A 22,102-nucleotide genomic window follows, 5' to 3' on the forward strand; every position below is an offset into this window, starting at 1 on the left:
GACCTGGCCCCTCACTGTCACAATTAGACTCCTACAGTGTTTTCCCATTTTGCATAGTCTGTGGTAAACTAGAGGTTTCACCTGAGTGTTCAAGGCAACAGGCTTTCACCTTAATGTGTGTGACTGCCTTTTATCTTTTTATCTCCCACATTGTATTTCCCAGCTGTGTTCCATGGAATATCAGTGTCTTGGGAAATGCTGATAGGTTTTCTCATTTGAGGGGAGGAGGGCTTCAGTGGCAGGATGACAAGTGCTTTGTCTTCTCTCTCGCTCTTGCAGATAAATCCTCCCTGCACTGAATGTCTTAAAGGCACTGACAAGGTCTGCAGCAGGGAAGCTTCCTGAGCTTTGTTTAACCAGATCACTCCCAGATTTATTTAATTTCAGAAGGGTTTTTACCTGCAGTACCTACTAACATTTTTCAGGACAAGTTTGAGAAATGTTTTTGAAAAGTTACCTCTGATTTCCAAAACGTTTTTTTTTTTATGACATTTTCTACCTGAGGGCTATACTCAGTTTCAGCAGATAGTGTTCAGGCTTCAGTTGCTCCTGAAATCCTACAGCCATGCACAGATGTCCCCACTCTAATGCAGAGCAGTGGTTAAGGGCACAGGCTTTAGAAAGTTCCCATCTTGGCTCAGTGGCAACGAACCTGACTAGTATCCATGAGGACGTGGGTTTGATCCCTGGCCTCGCTCAGTGCGTTAAGGATCCAGTGTTGCTGTGAGTTGTGGTATAGGTCACTGACTCAGTTCGAATCTGGCATTGTGGTGGCTGTGGCATAGGCCAGCAGCTTCATCTCTGAATCGACCCCTCCCTCGCCTGCCAACTTCAATATGCCGCAGGTGTGGTCCTAAAAAGCAAGAAAAAAAATTTTAAAGATGAACATCTACAGGGAAACAGCAGCATATATACACATCACTTATTCATTAAAAGTGTGCATATATTGGGGATGAATGCTCAAAACTATTTTACTGAGAACGTTCACCAGCCCCAGGGGGAAAAATGAAAACCACCATCGTATACTCGGTGAGAAAGAGGGTGTGCCCCATGGAGGCCTGAGCAGTTCTGGCCCACTGTTCTTTCCCAGCACTGAGCACAGTGCCCACATAGTGCTCAGGAAATAGTTGCCAAGTGAGGGGCCCATAATAACCAAATGACAAAGCACATTAACATTTCTAAGATCTGGAGCTGTGTCTTAGACAGTGGTGAGGGGCGACTCATTCAGTGCCCATGTAGCCAACCATGGAGGTGTCCACGGCTTGCTGGATGCTGTGGGGCTAATGTGATGGGAAAGCCCTCTCTGTCCTCAACCGAGGCTTCAGGGGGCCCGGAGGGAGAGGGCAGGGACCTAATCTAGGGTAATAAGGAGGGGAGAAAATGCCTTCACTCTGGAAGTCAACAGCCCTCTGGTCTCTTAGAAATAAATCAGAGTGGAACTTGCACGTAGGCATGCTAAACGGAGCATCTGGTGTGTTTGGCAACAGAGTGCTTAAAATGTTTTGACTTTAGGAGTTCCTGTTGTGGCTTAGTGGGTTCTGAACCCGACCAGTTTCCATGAGGATGTGGGTTTGATCCCTGGCCTCGCTCAGTGGGTTAAGGATCTGGCATTGCTGTGAGCTGTGGTGTAGGTTGCAGATACTGTTTGGATCTGGCTTTGCTGTGGCTATGTCTGCAGACACTGTAGCTGTGGCTGTGGCTGGCAGCTGCAGCTCCAATTTGACTTCTAGCCTGGGAACTTCCATATGCTGCCCTGCAAAAAAAAAAAAAAAAAAAAAAAAAAGTTTTTACTTTGTCACCAATATTTAAAAATCCCTTTTCTTAAAAGAGTGTAGCTTTACAGTCCTCTTTAGAAGAAAGATCTGCTGGTTCTGGGCCCAGCTGGTTGTTCAGGCTGGGGCTGAGGGACCCTCTCCACTCTGTAGAGCCATGGCCCTCAGCCTGGGTCAGGCTCACTCTCCCCTGGAGGGCTTGTTACAGCCTGGATCCCAGAGCTTCCAGTTCAGGAAGAGGGGAGGGGCCTGAGACTTTGCATTTCTGACAAGCTGCAGGTGACACTGAGGCTGTTGGTCCAGGGATCACCCAGAGCTGGGGCATTTCTGCCAATTTGCCCCCTGCCGTCGTCTGTTTGGCCACAGAGGTCTTTGACTTGGGGGCCAGCTTTCCTTTTTTTTTCTTTTTTTTCGGGCCACATATGTGGCATATGGAAGGCTAGGGGTTAAATCGGAGCTGCAGCCACAGCAGCAGCAATGCCAGATACAAGGCACATTTGTGACCTACACCGCAGCTCATGGCAGTGCCAGATCCTTAATCGACTGAGCAAGGTCAGGGATCACACCTGCATCCTCATGGATACTAGTTGGGTTCATTATAGCTGAGCCACAACGGGAACTCTCAGGGGCCAGCTTTCTGTCCCTTCCATTGTCCTGGCTCTGGCATGTCTCAAGTTGTTTTTATACATCTTCCTCTCTCTCTCCCTTTCTGATTATCAGTCCCACGTGGAAACGACTCAGCCAGGGTCACTCAGCCAGAGAGGGCAGAAGCCTCTATTTTTCAGAGCCAGGTCCCCTTCTCCACAGCCTCTCGGGAGAGTCTGGATTCTGCCTATAACTCGGGCCCCGGCTCTGATTCAGAGATACCATTTAACTGCTCATCCCCGAGATTCCTCATCTAGAAAACGAGAGGGTCACGCTTGCCTGGAAAGGACCCCATGAAAGGCTATTGAGAAACGCTAAGCGCTGTCCTCCGCACCTCCTTTCTCCCTTTCTTGGAAACCAGGCCATTCTTCAGCCTCCAAGAGGCAAAAAACGAAAAAGAGTAGTGCGATGGTGATAAGGTAACCTTTCTACATCCGGCTCTCACCGCGATGAGCGGTGAGTAATTGGAAAAGTTCAGTCTGAAAGGCCCTCTTTAAAAAAGAGCGAGAGAGAACAAAAGAGGAAGAACCTCTGAGCTTAAATATGCCTCCACCAAACGGCTCCCAATGCCATTGCCTCACCGCCCCTCCCCCAGCAGTGGAGTAGAGGCGTGATCCAGGGTCAGCACACACTCGCCTGTGGTGTAGGGGAGCAGTCAGCACAGGCGGAGCCTCGCCGAGACCCCCGCTTCTGTCCGCACCTTTTCCAGGGCTGTGGGGGAGCAACGAGGTCCTCTCTCTCCCACCCTGCGGGGCAGGATCTGAACGCACTGTCTCGGCTCTGGCCCCTCAGGTCGTCATCCAGTCGGCCCCCTTTCTGCAGGTTGTCCTTCATTCCCTGCAGTCGAAGGAATCGATGAAGGCACTTTGGAAGGAGAACCAACCCACAGGGGCCAAACACTCCTTGTAATGACATGTTTGTGGAACATGTGAGCGCGTCCTGAGGACGGAAGGACAGATGTGCCAGTGCCAGATGTGACGGCGCCACCACGGTCATGTCCACACTGTGCGAGAGAGGATTCGGGTGAAGGAAGGGGCCTGGGCGCCGAGGGAGAACTCCGTCAGTGCTGAGAGCATGTTTGCCTGAATGTTCAGAGTGTTGTTTGTGGGCTACACACAGGCTTGGGTTCTGCAGACATAATAGACTAGACTCTGCCGTCTTTCTCGAACAAGGAGGGAAAGACAAATAAGCAAACAAGCCGTTCCAGACAGTGCTCAGATCTGACAGGTGGCTGGTGGGGTGGAGGGAGAGGCTTTAAATAGGGTGGCCACAGAAGGTGTCTTTGAGAAGGTGGCATTTGAGCCAAGGTTGAATGACCAGAGGGTCGACTGTGAAGCTAGCAGGCAAGGAGATTCTGGGTTACAGGTCAAAGGTCCTGGGGCAGGCCCAAGTTTGATGGCTTCAGGGGCAGGAGGAAAGCCAGTGTGGTCAGATTAGCCTCCATTTCCCCATCCATGAGGCTGGAGGATTGGATGAAGCGGCCTTGACCAAAGGCTTGGGTTTGTGCTTTTCCAAAGGGGGAGGTCTGGATGATGGTCCTGTTGCCTGGCCTCCCTCTGCTGCAGAAACCACCTCTCATAGCTGGAGCATCCATTCAGCCTGTCTGTCCCTCCTCCTTGCCTCAACTGCAGCCCTTACCACACGGCAACACAGCAAAGAAAGGATACAAGACGGGATGCAGGGCAAAGGAGCTGCCATCCTGCTACATTCATCCGCCTGATGGGAACTACTCAGTGGGTCCATGAGTTCCCAGGTGGACCCTTCTTTAGGATGGTGAACAGAGAGGGGAGGGCAGAGAGCAGAAGTCAGAAGCCCTGAGCTCCAGACCCAAAGCAGTTTAAATGGGGGCCTTATCCCAGAGTCCTCTTCTGTTTGTCAGGCAGCGGGGGGCTGGCTGCCTGCCTGCAGCTCTTCCCTTTCAGGCAAGGGTCCTTAAGAATAAAGTTGAGGTCCAACCCACCAGTGCCTCTGCCCAGCACCTAGCACACAGAGCCCTTGCCAATTATTCTTAGACAAGACAGACCACATAAACTCCCATGAGCAGGAGCTTGAGCAGAAGCTCAAGTTCAGGGACAGACTGCCCACTTTGAGTCCAGCATGGCTCATGACCACCCATGGGACCTTGGCCAAGTCCTTTCACTCCTGTTGTAGTTCATGACTCGGGCTGACCTTGGAGAAATCACATAGCTTCTTTGAGCCTCGGTTTTCTCTGTAAAATGGGAATAACAGGGCCAAGTTCATAAGGCTGTTGTGAGGTCATGTATAGCCAAAGTTTAACACACTGCAAGGCACATGGCACTGAAAAGGACTGGGGGACCGGATGGATGTTTAGTGTGTGTTTTTTAGAAGATTGGTGGTGGTGGTGGTGGTGGTGGTGGTATATTGGAAAGGCTTTTTAATGCCAAGAGATGTATCTCTTTTTTTTTTTTTTTTTCTTACTCTAGAAGGTACAGAAAGAAGCCTGCGATTTATTCTTATCACAAAACCACCCCTTCATCTTGTTCTTGTTCAGACCACGCTGTTGTTCCAATTCTGGGTCCTTTGGGTGGAAGCTGATTTTTCTTTTTTTTCCCCCTCAGCAGTGCCTTAAGCACAGCTAGAGAGAAGTCAGGCCAACAGACTTCCCCACGTGACTCAGCACTTCTGCTGGAACTCTGGTTCCTCAGTGGAAAGTGAGGAGTTCCCTGGTGGCTTAGCAGGTTAAGAATCTGGTGTGGTCACTGCTGTGACATAGGTTCAGTCCTTGGCCTGGGAACTTTTGTATGCTACAGGTACAGCCGGGGGTTGGGGAGGGGGACACAAATAGGAGAGTGATAAGGACTTATGTCCAGGGAGCAGAGAGGCCTAGGCTCTTTAGGGTGTACTGACCCCCACTTGGTGTCAGTGTGCCAGCTAGCTTCCCAGCCTGTCCATTCAGCCCCCAAACCCAAGCATCGGAGCAGCTGTAAAATCTTTAGGCTTGGCATATCTGAAGGGCTCTCTCTCTGTCTCCCCCCTCACTTCCTCCCCCTTCCCAACCCCAATCCCATCACTTTGATCAAGGAGGAGGGAGAGGATTATTCATCCCTTTTCAGTCACAGAACCAAAATCCCAGAACAGTTCCATCCAGGGCTGAGCCAGTTCTGGCCAGAGGACCTGAGGGAGGAAATCCCCCCCCTCCACAGGACACACGCATATTTTGTCTGCGTTTGGGCCTGTGTGCAAACACAATTTGCATGCCAGGACTTGTTTACAAGGCCTGAGCATAATTGGCTTGCCTGGCTCCACACCTCGGCACCCCCTCCCACCTCCTCATCCTCCCCCATCCCACCCCCACTGCACCTCGAAAGAAATTAGAAACGTGACAACAAACTCCAGTTGTCGAAGGCCCACAAATCCCCACCAGTCACGCGTTCCCGGTGTGGCAGAGGGGGTTGGGGCTGCGGCGTCGGGGAGTAATTGGTGAACCCGAGGTGAATGAAATAATTGGAAAAGTGAGGTGTGATTTTGTTACTGAAGTGTGAGCGTAGTGGGGGAGGGAAGGAGGGCCATGTTTAAAAGCCCGGTATGTCCTCTTTATTCACAGCTTCTGATACAGTAATTGCTATTTTGTGGTTTCTATTATCCACACAGTGGGGAGCACCCAGTGTCTCCTTCCCTAGCGGTAGAGTCAGGCTGGTGGGGGGGGAGGGGTTCCTGGGTGCCCTGTCATCTTCCTCCCACTCTGGTCCCTGGTGGCCCTGCCCAGCCTCACCCAGGCCTCTGCTCCCAGGAAACATGGTTCGGCCAGAGCTTCCTGCAAAAGCCGCTCTTGAAAATGGCTCCGTGGGCTTTGCTGTCAGATAAGAACCTTAATAATGGCTGGTATTTATATATCGCTTATCTCCAAGGAGCTAAAGGTACTTCATTGATTTCCCCCCCAACCTATTTTTTTTTTCCTTTTAATTCTCTTTCGATATCTCTCTGAGATCATTAGTATCGGCTTTATTTTCTCCCACACAGTGGTTACACAAGCAGCCAAAGCCATTCACTCCCCCAGCACTGCTCTTGAGCTGGCAGGGCAAGCTCACCTGGGTTTCAAGTCCCAAACTCCCGGGCTTGGGCCAGTCACTAGGCCTCTCTGGCTCTTGGTTTTCTCACCTGTGTAGACAGGAGGTCCCACAATTGTTGGACCTGGAAACAGTATATTGAAAAGGCCTAGCACGTCGCAGGCACGCTAGCACTGGCATCTGGGGTGACAGCAACAATGACAGTCTCTTGAAGTTGCAGCCATTCATTCCAGGGCTTCATGGTTATCTGGAAGTTCCTTCTAAGATCTAACCCTAATCTCCCACCTGCTCCATATGCCCTCGTTCTGTCTTATCCCATTCTCAGAAGGAAGGGACATGTGGTCACGATAACCATGTCCCCAATCCCCTGAAGGATGGTGGGATTTTTGAAGCTCCGAGGGTCTTGGGAGGCAGCATTTCCTTGGCCTTGCGGATGTCTGCCTGGAAACCCCAGGCAAGGGCTGTGACCTACCCCCTGGCCCCCTAGCTGCCTGGGACAGGACCCCAGCTCCCTGCCTGCCCCCACCTTCACTCCCTCGTGCCCCTCCATCATGGCTTCCTCCTGCCGAGGTCTCAAATGCCACTTCTCCAGGCCACGTAAGCGTGGCTCCTTCAGCTTCTCCTCATCAGCTTTTTTCTCCACCTTTTAATTATTTTCCTACCCTTTCTCCGGACCCTTAGCTGCTTACCATGCATAGAGCATCCACAGCTTGCAGTGTGCTGCAGAGAGGGAGGAATTAACCTCACCAATCTCCATCTCCCTCTCTCGCTCGCTCTCTCTCATGCACACACACATAGGCGAGCTCCCCAGAAATGAGCCAGGACTAGGAGGAAATCTAGGCAGGGGCCCTTGAGACCATCGGGGAACAGGAGGTTGGAGCTCAGGGAGGTGGGCATGCAGCTCGGGGAGAAGGAACCAGGACTTTGCCGGCCTCCCTCACCCTGGATCCCAGGCAACTCACTGGACCCCTCGGAGTCTGCAGTCCTAGTGGCCACCTCCGCATGCAGCTTTCCAGCTTCACATCAGACGGGGCCAAGCCTCAGTGAGAGAGAGACCCCAGCTCCTGGAAGTGCCCAGTCCCCTCCAGATAACTGAAAAGGGTGAACCATCATGCAGTGGAAAGAGCTCGGCTTCACATCAAAGAGTCCCAGATTCACATTCTGGCCCCACCACTTTCTGGCAAGAACCACTGCCTCCCCGAGCTTGAGTTTCTTCGTCTGTAAAATGGGGGCGCTGAGACCAGTAATAATGAACACTTGTGCCGTTTGTATGTACCCACATGACCTGATTCATGGAATCCTCATCACCACCCTCTGAGTGGGTGTGAAGTCCCAGTGGTCGTGTCCTCCTCCCAGGGCTGTCGTTCATCATTCCAGAATTACCTTCAGGTCTACTCTGAGCCAAGCCCCGTGATGGGCAAGAGAGATGGGGTTTCTACTCTCTCAGAGCCGGGTTCCTGCCCCAGGGGAAGGCACAGAGTTACACAGGCATCCACGCTGCAGCGCCCTGTTTGAGAAGCACAGTGGGCCCTGACTACTGGTGGGGGGAGCAACCCAGCGTAGAGGGCAGATCGGCCAAGGCCTGAAAGAGCCTGGGGCAGGGGTGGAGAGCGGAGCAAAGGGACCTGCACACCCAGAGGTTGCTAGTAGCCATGTCTGTCCAGCCCCCAGCATGGCATGGACACAGTGGGTGCTCGCCCAGGCCTCCATGGGCCCTTCCATCTTCTCAGACCGTGCCTGAGGCTCTCTGAGGAACTTGGAGCCAGTGGGCCATTTATATTTATCCAAAGGAGCCTGCAAGAGAATGTGTGCGTCCTCCGCCCTCCTTGTCCAAGGCCAGCCCTGGCGGAAGCACCCGGGCCTCGCTGGGAAAAGAGGCAGCATGTGTGTCGTGGGGCGCGTCGGCCTTTAGGTGGCGGAATAAAGCAGGTTTTGCAGGCTGGGCTCCACGGGCTCTCCCACCTCATCTCACTGCTTGTCCCCACCTGCCCAGCCTCGGGGCCCCTCCAAGTCAGCCACTGAGCCTCAGCCGGGGGCCGGGAAGACGGACAGGCCTCCTCTGCCCAGCCCCTCCAGCCCCTCCCCTCCCTGGGAGGCCGGCCTTGTCGCCAGCAGCCCAGTTTCTGTCGCCTGCTCAGAGAGGCGCCGGGAGGGGGAGCAGAGCCGCGGCTGGGGAGGGCGCTGAGGAGACGTGCAGATTCATTTTGAGGCTTCATAATGCTGCATTTACACACCGTCCTGCCTTCAGAAATTGGGCTGGCAGATGCCTGGTCATGCTGGCAGGGCTGCGGGTTAACTCCTCGGATTTAGCTTAGATCATTTCACGAGAGCTTACGGCCTTTACGGTGTTTGTCGCCCAATCGGTCTCTGGCCCCGAGGTATCCAGGACCGTCGTCGTCGTGTGTAGATGCGTGTGCCCAGGCGCCCGCAAGTGTGTGTAGATTTCAAAATAAAATAATACCTCTCTTCACATGCCGTGCACATTAAATATTTATCGGCAGCAATTTGTGCGTATATCTTTGATAAATGGACCTGAGGATGGGGTTGGGGCGAGGGAGTGAGATGGGAAAGCAAGAGCAGCTTGATCCTTTTGTCTGGGAATTTCTCAAGGTTTATAGGGGGGGCGGGTGCGGAGGATGGTCCGAGGCTGCGTTTATGTGTTTACCTGTCTGATCCCTTTGGGGGCGGGGGGTGCCTGAGCCATTTTCTCCTCCGAAGCTTTACCTGACTTTGGCTTAGCAGATATTAAAACCCAGAGGCGGGAGGAGTAGGGTTTAGAGGGAGTCGCTGTGTGTCATGCAAGCACCAAGCACTCCAGAAACATCCCAGGTCCTGGATCTGAGAGAAGGGACTCATCCTACTTACTCAGCGCAGACGTGGAGGCATATTCAGGTCAGGAGATGGTGCTGACCCTACGTCCAGAGCACTGGCTCACCCACACCAGCAGCCCCTGGCCCTGGCTGCCTCCCCAGGAGGCTGGACCCCCCCCCCCCCCGCCGAATATTTACACACCCACACCCGCCCCTGGGACAAGGGGAGGACGAGTGTGCCTGCCTGATGGAAAATTTTCTATCTGCTTCCCCAGTCTGATCATTCTCTTCCACCCAGTGAGAGGGAGAAGGCCACACACACACACACACACCCGGAGCACATGCGGGGGCGGCGGGGGGGGGGGGGGCGCCTGACACGGACATGAGCACTTGTGCATGTGTGTACACGCGCACGTGTGCATCTTTGGGCACTGCTCTCTTCTGGGGAAGGGAGAAGCCAGTGGGACTCGGTTGTGTGCGCCTCCGCCCCCACGCACTCCTTGGCTGGCCTCAGTTCTGAAACTCCTGTGATTTCATTCTAGCACCTTCGGGGAGCTGAAGACCGTCCGCCTGCCGAAGAAGATGACTGGGACAGGCACGCACAGAGGGTTCGGCTTCGTTGACTTCTTCACCAAGCAGGACGCGAAGGTGAGAGCCCCACCCGGCCCCTCCTTTCTGGGGACTACGAAGGAGAAGCATCAAGGCCTCTTAGCAGATGTGCGGGTCTTCTCCCCCCGCCACAGTGTCCTTGCAAGGGAAGACCCTCGGTTTTGTGTGTGGAGAAGGGGGCCATTCTGCGTCCTCAGCTGTTCCAGGTCAGACTGGAAGCGTGCGAGACACCATGCCGTGTGCCCAGGGGAACCCGGGAACAGCACTGGGTGGGGAGAGGCCACCATACACCCCAGTGGGAACCTGTCTTCCTGCTAGTGCCTGGGGCTTCTGTGCTGGTTTCAGGGGAGGTCAGCGCAGGCGGGGGCTACTATGTATAAGCACAGAACTCGGGTTCCTCAGAAACAACATCTTTTACTTTTGACGCAAGGCAGCCTCTTCTGTTTGGGGCTTGGTGTGATGCCTCCTGGGTCCTTGCCCTCTGCCGCAGCAGACAAGGAGCAGAGGCTGTGTGACTGGGGTTCCTGCTGTGTCTGCTGTCACTGCCCTCACAGCTTCAGGTTAGGATCCTGGAGGGAGGGGCCATGGCCCTGTCATCATGGGCTCCCTCCATGAGCCTGTGCCATGAGCACCTTCCTGCCTCCCGGCCTGTCTTCCCTCGCGGGTACGGGAAAGCAGCAGGCAGTTGTCACTAACGGCTGGGACCCCCTCTGCCCCTGAAGAGGTGTCTTCAGAAAAGCCAATGGTATTTGTTGCAATTGCACTCATCAGCCCCTGCAGCAAGTTGGCATTGCCAGAGGCCTAGCAGAGTGGAACTGAAGGTGATATCTCAGGGACACAGCTGCGGCCTTTGTGGGCCCTGGGAACATGCACAGGCAGAGAGGGCGCCCCGGGACCTCAGCGAGCCTGCCAGCCACCTTTGTCTCAGCATCTTGAACTCAAGTGCTTGCTTTGTCGACACGTGGCCACGTTTGTCCAGACATCTGCTCCTCTTTCTTCTCGGCTGGCAGCCTTTCCCTTGCCTCCTGTCGTGACGGCAGGGGCCGCGCTTCCCGCGTGCAGCCAGACCCTGCACGGCCTTGACACTCAGCAGCAGGCCAGGCATCTGCAAGGTCCCCTCACTGGCCGCTTGGCTTTCCTGGCCCTGCCCCGTGCCTCAATCTCCTCCTCAGTAAAACAGGGATGTGACAGGTCCCACACTCACAGGGGAGGCACGTGAAGCCCTGACACCGGTCCTGAGGTCGAGTGAGCTATTTCCTCCTCATTCCCACTGGCCCAGGTCCTTTCAGAGCCACCAGTTCTCTATCCATGGACAGAGAGGAGAGGATGCTGGGCAGCTCTTTCTCTACTGCGTCCGTTGAGCCCTGAGCTTCCGGGGCAGTGGGCAGTGAGGGTGTTCTTAACACCATTGTCACCTGTTTCATATCATTGTCACCTGTTTCATATCGGGGTTTCTGCATGAGACTGTGACTGGGGGAGAAGTGAAGGGAGGACAGGGATTCACTCCCCATCCCTAAGAAACATCTCTTGTTAAGGACCAGTGTAGGCACTGGCTGTTAGAGCACAAACTGCCTATGTCTGAGTCCCAGCACTGTGCTCACCTGCTGCATGACCTTGGGCAGGCAGCTTCCTCTCTATGGCCTGGGTTCCCACCCCCCTTATAAAACGGGAAGAGGATTTCCCCCATCAAGTCATTACAAGGTTTGGATGAGATGATAGGACAGGATCTGGCCCCCACGAGCTCTGCCTCTAGCCGCAATAAGTGGTGATGGTGGTGACATGTAAGAAGGGACAGGGAGGGAGCAGAGAGAAAAGGCATCAGGGCTTTTCAGCCTGAAGCCATTCTTCTTCTTTCACGCAGTGGCCTCTCTCTAGATCGTGAAGTCAGGATTAATGCGGCTCTCAGGGTCTGGGGGTTGGTCCAGGCCTGGGCTCCCAGCCTCAAGTTTCATTTGAGTGTTGGCAGGACGCAGTCAGTACAGCTTTGTTTCTGGGGTTCTCAGGTAGGCAGGGCAATGCCAGTGCCCACCTGGCAGCACCTGGCACCCGAGGCCGGGCTGCAAATGTTCCTTCCAAAGCCCAGCACAGCCCTGGCTGGTCGATGGAAGAAGCTCCTCCCCCTCCGTTTCCTTCCCGCCCTGCATTCTGGGCTCCAGGAGGAGAGAGGGCAGCCGAGGACAGCGAGGACTCAACCCCCAGCCCCACCGGCACTGGCTTTTGCTGCCCCTCGCCTCCAACAGGCGGCAGCTCGGCTCCTGAGCTGTCCTGGCCCCACCGTTCCCACCTCTCGCTGCCGGGACACAGTCCCTCTGTGCCACCCCCGCCGTGGAGCTAGCCGGTGGAGCGAGCCGGTGCCACCGGGAGGCACCTCTCCTGCAAAGATTCCTCTGCTCTTTTTGCTTCCCGGGGAAGCTGCCGTGGCTTCTCCCTCTCCTTCTCCCCGTCTGTCTGAAGAACTTTATTGTCTCCCGAGTGGAACATTTAGCGCTCTCCACTGACCCATAGAGCCGTGCGCACTGCATATTGGTGAATAGAATTCTGAATATTGTAAATATCTGGTTAGCTCGAGGGTGGACGTGATTTTGAAGAGGGAAAGTAATGCGGGAAGAAGACATTGAGTTAGAAAACCCGGGAGATTTCTTTTCATTTTAGCAGAAGGAACTCGTGGGAATCCCAGGGCTGGTGGGAGAACCTCCAGAACCCCCAGTGTCTCAGGACACCCCCCCGCCCCAGTCTGCTACCCCTCCCTCAGGGGTTCTCCCTTGGAAGCACTTCAGGAAACGAGACCTGCTTTAGAAATCCTTCCAGGGGCTTGACTGTACCCTGACCACTCAGCTCCCTCCCTGAGGGCTTTGCCCCCATTTCCTGCATCCTCTGGGAAGTTAAGCAGTCGTCACTCTTTTGGCATCAGCAACGCTTGAATCTGGAGATATCCTCAGATGGGAGAAAAGGCGAAGGGGAGCAGACGCGTGTTCGAGGAGGAGGCTGGGAGGAAGTAAAGGCTCATTGCAGACCCTCGAGTCTGGAAAGCAGTGGAGAAACTGGCTTTGAGCCAGCTCTGTGACTCCCAGCCCGGTGCTCATTCCCCAGCACCAACCAGTCCACTTTGCCAACTGCAGAGCAGAGAAGAGTTAGGCGCCCCGGTCAATCCCTAGAGCAGCCTCTCTGCACACCCATTTTTCTTTGGGCCCCAAGCAAGGCTGTCTGTGTCCTCTGTGCAGCCTGGGATTCTAAGTCTTCTGACCTTGCTCCATGACCCCGTGTTCCACCCTGCTCCTCCTCAGGAACTCATCAGCCTTCAGGCCCCTCTGGGTCAAGCACACACCCCCATCTAGAAAGAGAGTGCCAGCACGAGGCTCCACAGGGAGCTCTGGGTAACCAGGCAACTGATGACAATAGCCAGAGGCTCCCGCAACCGGCGGCCAGCTTCGTACGTGACATGTACACCGCACATGCATTGTCTAGTCCCAACCTGCAGCAGCTCCAGAATGGCGGGAGATTTGCATAACTCCCTCCCCGGTTTCTCCAAGCATCTGCATGTACAGCCGCTGCAGAGTCCTGGGAACCCACAGGAAGCCAGACCTGGCTCTGCCGCTGAGATGCTAAATGGAGAGTGGATCTGGCCGGCAGGCCCCATCACAGGCTCTGCGAGCTGGCGTGTTCTCCCCACCTGGGACATTCCATCGCCCAGCGTCCCAGGCATAGCTCTCAGTCCCTCTGGAAGGGCTGGTATGATGTAGACCTCCAGGTGGGATGGGCCCGCCTTCTTAAAGAACCTTCCCCCACATGCTGGAGGGAAGCAGAGGCAAAGGTTGATGAGGGCAGACAGGACGTCATGGACTTCCAAACACAGTGGTCTTCCCAGTGGCTGGGTCTGTGCTTGTGTGTATCGATGTTTGTAGTGTCACACACAGCTCTCTGGTCCCTGATGATGTTTCTAGAGGGGCAGTCTCTTGACTTTGATTGGAGAAAAAAAAAAAAAGTATCAACTTCTAAAAGCCCTTCTTCATTGCTGGGCATTTGCATGCATAGGTGGTAGGAAGCCATTTGACAGATGGGGAAACTGAGGTTCGAAGGGATGGCGCCACTTGCCAGAACTGGGAAACCCCGTGTCTGTCTAATTCCAAAGCCCATATATTCAGGATGTCCTGCCTTTATTTGTACTCCCTTAAACTGAGTGCCACCTCTGGCCAAATCATGCGCCAGCCGCCTCCGCTCTCCTCCACACCCATCACCTCTCTCTCGGCCCCAAAGAAAAGGGCTCACCAATTAGACATGTTGGAGAAAGGCCAAGAGGTTGACCCTTAGAACATCTCCTGGGAACCAGCCCAGGATGGAATCAGCATCTCCTGGCCCCCAGAGGAGGAACAGGCATTACTTTAGTGGCATCCAGAGCCACACTGTCTCCTTCCAATTCTCTCAAGCCTTGGGGCCAGCAGCTTTCTACCTGGGCAGGTGACCCGGGGTTCAGCAAACAGGTGTGCCCATGCCTATTGGCCAAGAGGCCACCAATAGCTATTCAGATTCCGTTTAGAAGCCACCATCTTCTCTGTCTTTACCTGGACCCCTGGTCATGGAGGAAGAAGGGAAAGAAGGCAGAGAGCAGCCTTGCAGCCCAGAAACCAGAACATTCTTCCACCCCTACCACCATGTCTGTGCCTTTAATTTTTCCCTTCCCCGAGCCCACCGAGCCTTTGTACTTTTGCAGTTGCAGCTGTTTTTATTTGCCGCCGCTGCTGTTGTTTTAAAAGGTCTATTTTCACATGGAATGTTATCCAATTAGCAGAGCAATGTGTTGGCTTAAATAAACACTTGGGGGGAGCCGGCAGTAGGGAGATGCGATGGCGGTCGGCGTTGGCAGGCAGCATCCTTCTCACTGTGGTAAACAGCCGCAGCTTTAATTGTAGGGTCACACCAGTGAACATCGCCTTTCTCGCTTTTGCACGTGGCCATGGGTGGTGGCTGAGGGCGGGACGTGGACATGTGGCCCCAGGCCCCCCCCAGTTGGGGTGATGTGGAAGGTTCTGTAGGGGGTCCCATCAGGCCTCTCTGCACCCATGACCTTGGCCTTGCAGATTCCACCAAAACAGAACCTGTGGCAGGAAGAAGTGATGATGAGCGTGCCCAACCGAGCTTCTTAAGGTGGGGACAGCCCCCTGCTTGCTGGGTGCCCAGTGCACCCAGCACAGTGCCCAGCCATGGTGCAGGCACCATCAATAGTTACCATCATCAGATTAGCAACATTGTATGCTCCACATGCACATTTGCTTAACTGAGTGGAGGAGGGTGCAGAGTACAGCCCCCCCACCCAGGGAAGCACAGCTGGTCTGATGGGGACATTGCATCACAGAAATGAAGAATCCATGGGCTGTGTCACACCCCCAGGCAGCCCATTCTAGAAAGGCAGGGCAGCACGGTGGTTAGCAGCATGGCCTGGGGAGTCAGAGCTGCCCCTCTCCATCTGCATGACTGTGGTCAGGGGGCTTCATGTCCCCAGACCCCAGGTTACTCATTCGCACAACCAGAAATAATAGTACCACCGCTGGAGGCATTTGTGAAGGTTGAGTGGAATGGTGTGTGCCGAGTGCTTAACACAGGCTAAGGCACAGCCCCAAAGAGGCAGGGGCAGCCGAGTGTTCTAGGCCCCTGTGGGTCGGAGGCATAGCAGCCTGAAGCCTAGGTATCAGCTGCTTTTTGTCTCCTGAAGTGCTAAGTGGAGGCAAATTCAGGAATCGGGGTTCTGTCCCCATTTGTCGGTTTAAACGTGTGTATTAGATGTGTACACTCATGCTTGTGTTTTAATTGCAGGTCTTGCCTAATTCCTATCATCAGGGCCCAGGGGTAAAAGAAAATGTGTTTGAATACTGAGCCTTGCATTTCAAGACAGGGATTCAGGCTCAGCCAACACATTTATGGGCTGAGAATCCAGGGTCAGGACAAGCCTCCCTCATTAGACTAGCACATGTGCATCCCTCATCTTTGAGGTATAAGCGGGGCCATGACATGCTCATCTGTTGACTGCATCCCTCTCTCCCTCCATGTGCACTGGGGTTTGCCCAGCCCCCAGCAGGAGGCCACAGAGCTCCCCTACGCTGAAAAGGATTCAGGTTCACATGTCCTCATTTCACATTTATTCAGGAATCAGGACATGTTCCCAAGGAAAGGTAGCCAGCCCAGCCTAGCTGGAAGGCCTTTCTCCCTCCCAGCAGCACTAAATAATCATTATCCTTTTAAAACTCTACCACAAAGGCAACAACAACACAGGCCCTGGGGATCAGGCCCTGACTGTGCCCCAGGCCCTGGGTTAAATGGATAGTCACCATCTCATGTCCTCTCCCCATCAGGAAGGGGGAAGTTCCCCACTTTGTAGTTGAGAAAGTGAACCCCCAGCGAAGTTTCCCATCAAGTCAAAACCAGAAAGCAGCAAGACCACTCTTTGCGTCCCCACTCTGGAGCCCAAGACCATTACCAGGCCCCGATGCCTCGTTGCCTTGTCACTTCTGACCCTTGGTTACCTAGTAGCTCTTTCATCCCTCCCTGAGCTCAGAGGTGGTGTGTCCCCTTCCTGTCCCCTAGTTTAGTTCCCTACTGTTGGCTCGCAGTAGGTCCTCCAGGGATGTTGAGTTGGGTTGGGTTGAGCAGAGTAGATGGAAGGAAGAAAGGAAGGAAGAGACATCTATTCATCTGCAGGATTTTAGACATGACAGCCTGGACGAGCAGCCCCTGTGTGTTTTCCTTAGAAAGCCGCCCCCTGCTCCAGGGTATCGTAACTGGACCAAGGTGCTGAGTTGGGACCCACAGTCAGAGTCACCAGTGCTGTGCAAAGAGCCCACTTATGCTGGGGACCAGCTCCTCCCCTGCGGAGGCCAGAAGGAGCTGGAAAGCTTGCTTACAGGACTCTGGAAGTGGTGACACAGGGACAAAAATGATCTGTCCTTCGGAGCACCGGACATTGTCCAAAAGGAAGTGGTGCAGACCACCTCAGGACAGCAGGCACCCTCCCCCCTCCACCCCCCACCCCGAAATCACAGGCCACCGTTTTTTATCCCCTCACAAAAGGAGCCAAGCCTCTAGAAGTCCCAGTACGGCTGGTGCTCCCAGTCCCTTGGCTGAGCTGCTGTGCTCTGAGCTCACGTGGTCATTCTTGGCCAGCGTGACGGACCATGCTTCCTCCAGGCATCCGGGGCACAGATGGTTCAGGCCAGGTTGGCGTCATCCATGTTCAGGTGGATTTGGCGTCCACTGAGAGACACAGCCCTCCCACTCAGCAAGAGACAGCAGAGGGGCCGAAAGATGCCCTGGGCATCTCAAGACAAGAGCCCCAGCCCAGGAGCCCCAGCCCTTGGGACAGGAATCCTGTCAAGGGCATCAAATGAGCTTTTGTTGCCAGGAGGCAGAAGCCCATCTCCAGGGAGAGCCACGGAAAGGTCAGGCCCGGCCCTGAGCTAGCAGCCTTCTAGCGCCTTCCCTGTTCTGGAAAGACGGCTTCCAGGCCTGGTCACCATCTAGCCGGTGCTGGAGGCCAGGGCTCTCAGTGTCCTCAGTTGGTGGCTTAGGTCAGAGGAGATGAAAGATGCGTGTTTCTGGGACAGCCAAGGCAGAGGACCGGGTGATGGGGGCAGCTCTGGACTCCAGCTCAGCCTGCTCAGAGGCCTCACATTATCTGAGCAGGGCCAAGGCCTGAGACTGCTCTGTGAAGGGGACAGTCCGTCTGCCTCGGGTCCATGCAGCGGGACTTCAGGCGGCCATCTGCGTCAGCAAACAGGACCCACCTGCAGATGGTTCAAGTGAAAAGAGATCTATGGAGAAGGGCTTAGGGGCCAGTGATAGTGGGAGCTGTCGGCACCTTAGGCTAAGGGGCCTTAAAGGGCCAGGGTGAGCCTGAGCTGTTAGGGGCCACCAACAGGAGCTGTGGTCCTGGAGGGGGAATAAGGAGAAAGTACTCCAACCTTTGTGCCCCTGCCTCTGGTCTCCCGTTTGCTCATCCTGACTAGAGGCCAGGGTCAAGAAGCTCTGGTTATTCGGTCCAGGGGAGTCAGCTCGGAAGGCACAGAGAAGAGGTGCAGGGGGAGGAGCAGGAAGAAGCAGCCTGGGTCCATTGGGTGATGGCAGGAAGTGGCTCCGAGGAGCAGGCCAGTCTCGTCCTCGCTGGCATCCCCCTCTGCCAAACCAGGGCACCTTTAGAGTTCCTTTCTGGACCTTCAGGCTTCGGCAGTGACCCATCTGGTTGATCGGGTGTCCTGCTGAGTCCTAGTGGCACGGGTTACTCTTCCCATCCCAAGAAGTCCCAGAGTCACCCATGCTGGGAGCAGGGTCCTCTGTCCCCCTCTGTGTGCCAGACCCAGGACTGGGTATGTGTCAGGTCTTGTCCCAATCAAAGGCAGAGCATCCCACTTGTCCAGACAGGACTGTGTGGGCGAGGCATGCTTCTTTCCTGTTGCCTTCGTGGTCTGAGTCGCAGGGCTTGAAGGAAGCGCGGCAGGAGATCTAAACTCGCCCTGGTCTCCAGCCAGCACTGCCTCCCCATCCCTTCCGGTTTGGAGACCCTCAGAGGAGGCGACCCACGGTGTGCTCTACAGATACTTACTGAGCACACTCTCCCGAGTGCTGTGCCAAGGATAGCAAGCATAGAGACCTCCCACCGGAGTTCATGGTCAAGCCAGGGAGCCTGGCGCACAGGCAGGCATTAATGGGGCGGGTGCTGGAGGGAGGCTGGGGGCTCAGGGGATGGGGGCTGGGCACCTGGCGGCAGGTCTGGACGATGAGAGCAGGGGGCTGCCGGCCCGCAAGTCGGCTGTGATGAAAAGAGCCCTTCCAAGGCTGGGGTAAGGGGGCTTATGAAGGCCCAGAGGTGGATGAGGAGAAGCTGAAAGGAAAATTAAGAAGGAACTTGACCTGCATATAAACCTTGGCCTGGGGCTTCCCTTCCTTGGAATGGGAGAATAGTTCTGTGCTCAAGAGTAGCCTGAGGTCACGTGCCCAGCTTCTGCGGAACCCGGGCAATCTATAAATCAGTGGTATGAAGGCCCTTGGATAGCAGGGGAGGAAGGCAGGCCACAGAAGCAGGGTTTGGCGAAAAGCAGAGGGCCGGGAATGTCTAACTTTCCACTTTTTCTGTTGAGACACCCAGCGCTACACTGCACCCTGGGTGCCCCGAGCCCTCACCAAGCCTGGAGTTGAGGTGTGGAAGTCTCTCCAGGGAGCTGGTGGCATGTGTTTTGGTGCGGTCAAGTGTGGGCACTTGACAGAGAAAGGAACTGCTCTCAGACCTCAGGCAGAGAGGTTCTGCTTCCCCTGCACTGGCCAGAAAGCCCCCTGACACCCAGAGCCCTGTCTCCCCCTCACCCACCCCCGCCTTCTACGATGTCTCAAATATAACAGCCCCCCTTCCAGGCTCTTTGAATGAAACACAATTAGTCTGGATTATCCAAGGCCAAGTTTAGCCTGGAACCACTGTCCTCACTGCCTGCGACAGTTTGAGGCCACCACCTTCCAACCACTGAGGCAGTGGGGCTTGGAAGGCAACCTGATTTCATATTAACCTGAGGGGACTAGAACCAGGAAGGGTAATTCTGCTATTTTTGGAGATTCACATATTGTACTCTAACCTCAAATAGAAAAGAGCTTTTGTACCCTACTTACCATTGTTCCTGCTCTTTAGCGTGATAATGGGAAGTCGAGGGCATACATCCTGATAATAACAACAGCCAGCCATCAGTCCATGAGAATTGCCACATGCCAGGCAGTGTGGTAAGGGTGAGACTTAAGAGTTATTGAATCCGCAGCTCCATTCTTCTCTGCTGTCTCTCATTTTACAAATGAGGAATCTGACGCTCAGAGAGGTTAAGCGGCTTGCCCAAGATCACACAGCTTGTAAGTGATGATGCAGGGATTTGAACCATAGTAGCCCAAGTCCAGAACCCCCATGTTAACTGCTATGCCCCCTCACTTCTTAGAATGAAAAGCCCTTCCAGAGAGAAGGAAAGAATTTGCAAGGGGTGATATTGGAGGGAGGCTGGGAGAATTTTTAGCATCTTCTCCAAAGAACAGAGATTGCTCCAGGCTTTGTGTGGCAGGAGACTGGAGAGTAGGTTTCCAAGGGTGAGAAAGACACACAAGTCCGACAGCTGGAATCAGGATCTCGCCTGGACCCACCCTGCAGGCTCTGTTTCCCGCTTCTTCTGAGTTTTACTTAGCTCCAGCCAGATACAGCTTCTTGGCTGCTGCACCCAGCTGTGTCCCCGGGACCACAGCTCCTCAGGGACCCTGGCACCAGGATGGAAGACCCACCACTCCAGACTCCCAACCGATTCCTCTCCCCCATCTTAAAACCCCAGCTCCCCCAGTCAGGCTGTTTCGCTGCCTTGCCAGCTGAGAGCGCGTGTGTTTTAAAGCTCTGAATGGGCCATTTCGGCTCGGAGTCCAGATGCATTTTTATATCCACATGGAAAAAAAAAAAAATACAGAGGCTCTGCTGGCAGTCAAAAAGAGTTTTTTTAAATTAACGTTTAAAAAAAAAAAAAAGGGAAAGAAAAAGTTTCCTGCACCTGGCCCTTCTCAGAAAAGCACAGAGGAGAACAAAAACATGTCTTGAATTTGGCTACACGTCTCATTTTAAAAAGATGCTTGTCCCCCAACCTTGGACAAGCACTTTTCAGATTCACTACTCTGTGCCACCCTCGGGGCTTGTGGTGTTTAAGTCCCACAGTTAGCTCCATTTTGCAGGTGAGGAAACTGAGGCTTCAGTGGAGCCATTGGCTTACCCAAGGTCACAGTTATCTTCCTAGGCTGCTGCAGGAGACTGGGTGGCTTCAAAACAACAAAAATATATTCACTTACAGTTGGAACAGCCAGAAGTCCAAGATCAAGGTGTCAGCAGTGTGGGTTCCTTCTCAGGGAAGATCTCTTCCCTGCCTTTCTCCTAGCTTCTGGTGACACCAGCGTCCCTTGGCTTATGGATAACTCTGCAGCCTCTGCCTCATCCTCACCTCTGGTCACCCCGAGTCTATATCTTCATGTGGCTGGCTGACTCTTATAAGGACACCAGTCACACTGGGTCGGGCCCGCCCTGCCCCAGTATGTCCTTGTCTTAATTGAATGACATCTGCAAAGACCCTGTTTGCAGATAAGGTCACAACCTGGGGTGCCGAGGTTAGGATTTTGACAACTTTTGGGGGAGGACCCATTCCAATCCCTAATGTTCACAGTACAGATGAGGCCGGAGAGAGATTGGTTCCGGTCCAGCCCCCTCCTGGTTATCAGCTGCCTCCTCGCAGCATCAAAGAAGCCAGAGGAACAAACCCCACAGCGCCTCTTTTCTACCAGATGGTGCCGCTTGCAGCCAGGGAACAAGACGCCACCACTAGCCACTGTCGCTCCCCGATGCTGATAGTGCTTGGAGCCCACCCTCTACAAACCCGGCTAACCCAAAGCCTCTGCGCTGAGAGGAAAAAATTGCGAACGTAACACCACCACTAAGAGAACTAGCATCTATTGAGCGCTTACTGTGTGCCCCCAGGCTCTTCTGGGCACTTGGCATATTACCTCATTGTCACCTTCTCTAAAACCCTAGAATAGAGTACCGTTAACATTCCCATTTTACAGATGAGGAAACTGAGGCCAGGGAGATTCATTTAACTTGCCCAAGGCCTTGAAGCTCAAAAGTACAGGACCCAGCCTGGGTGGCCTCAAGCTCCTGGCCACCAAGCACCCTGGCCTCTGTGTACCTTGGGGGTGTTTGGGCAGAGCTGAAGCATGGTGCCATTTAGCCTGAGACCTGGCAATGTTTAAGAGGGAATGGGTGGGGCCATTTATATGAAATGTCCAGAATAGGCAAATCCATAGAGACAGAAAGTAGATTAGTGCTTACTGGGGGTCAGGGGCTTGGGAGTGGGTGCTGATGGGTCTGGCATTTCTTTTGGAGTCATGGTGATGAAAATGTCCTGAAATTGATATGTTGAGGTCACACAACTCTGTGAAGAGACTAAAAGCCATTGGACTGTACACTGCAGATGGGTGGCCTGGATGGTATGTGAATTCTACCTCAATAAGGCTGTTCCACCACAAAAACCAAAAAGAGGGAAATAGGCAGAGTGGGGAGGGAGGTCAGGAACAGCAAATAGCGCAAGGGGAGAGAGCATGCAGGCCCAGGCCACTGAGCCGGGGACGGAAGCTGGCGGCCAGGAGGACTGCTCAGCCAGGGGCAAGAGAGATGAGGGCAGAGTCCTCGGGGCCACCC

At 54.2% G+C, this 22,102-nt stretch overlaps 1 protein-coding gene across 1 annotated transcript in view; it reads left to right on the plus strand.

Moving 5' to 3' along the window:
- RBM19 (RNA binding motif protein 19) overlaps positions 1-22,102 on the plus strand; it is a 120,507-nt gene that overhangs the window by 75,559 nt on the left and 22,846 nt on the right. Inside the window, exon 22 of the mRNA XM_005670677.3 lies at positions 9,798-9,903. Within this exon, the coding sequence (XP_005670734.1) occupies positions 9,798-9,903 (106 nt within the window). The remainder of the gene's footprint in view (positions 1-9,797; positions 9,904-22,102) is intronic.

The sequence above is a fragment of the Sus scrofa genome, chromosome 14 (genome assembly GCF_000003025.6).
Source record: "Sus scrofa isolate TJ Tabasco breed Duroc chromosome 14, Sscrofa11.1, whole genome shotgun sequence".
Classification (NCBI taxonomy): domain Eukaryota; kingdom Metazoa; phylum Chordata; class Mammalia; order Artiodactyla; family Suidae; genus Sus; species Sus scrofa.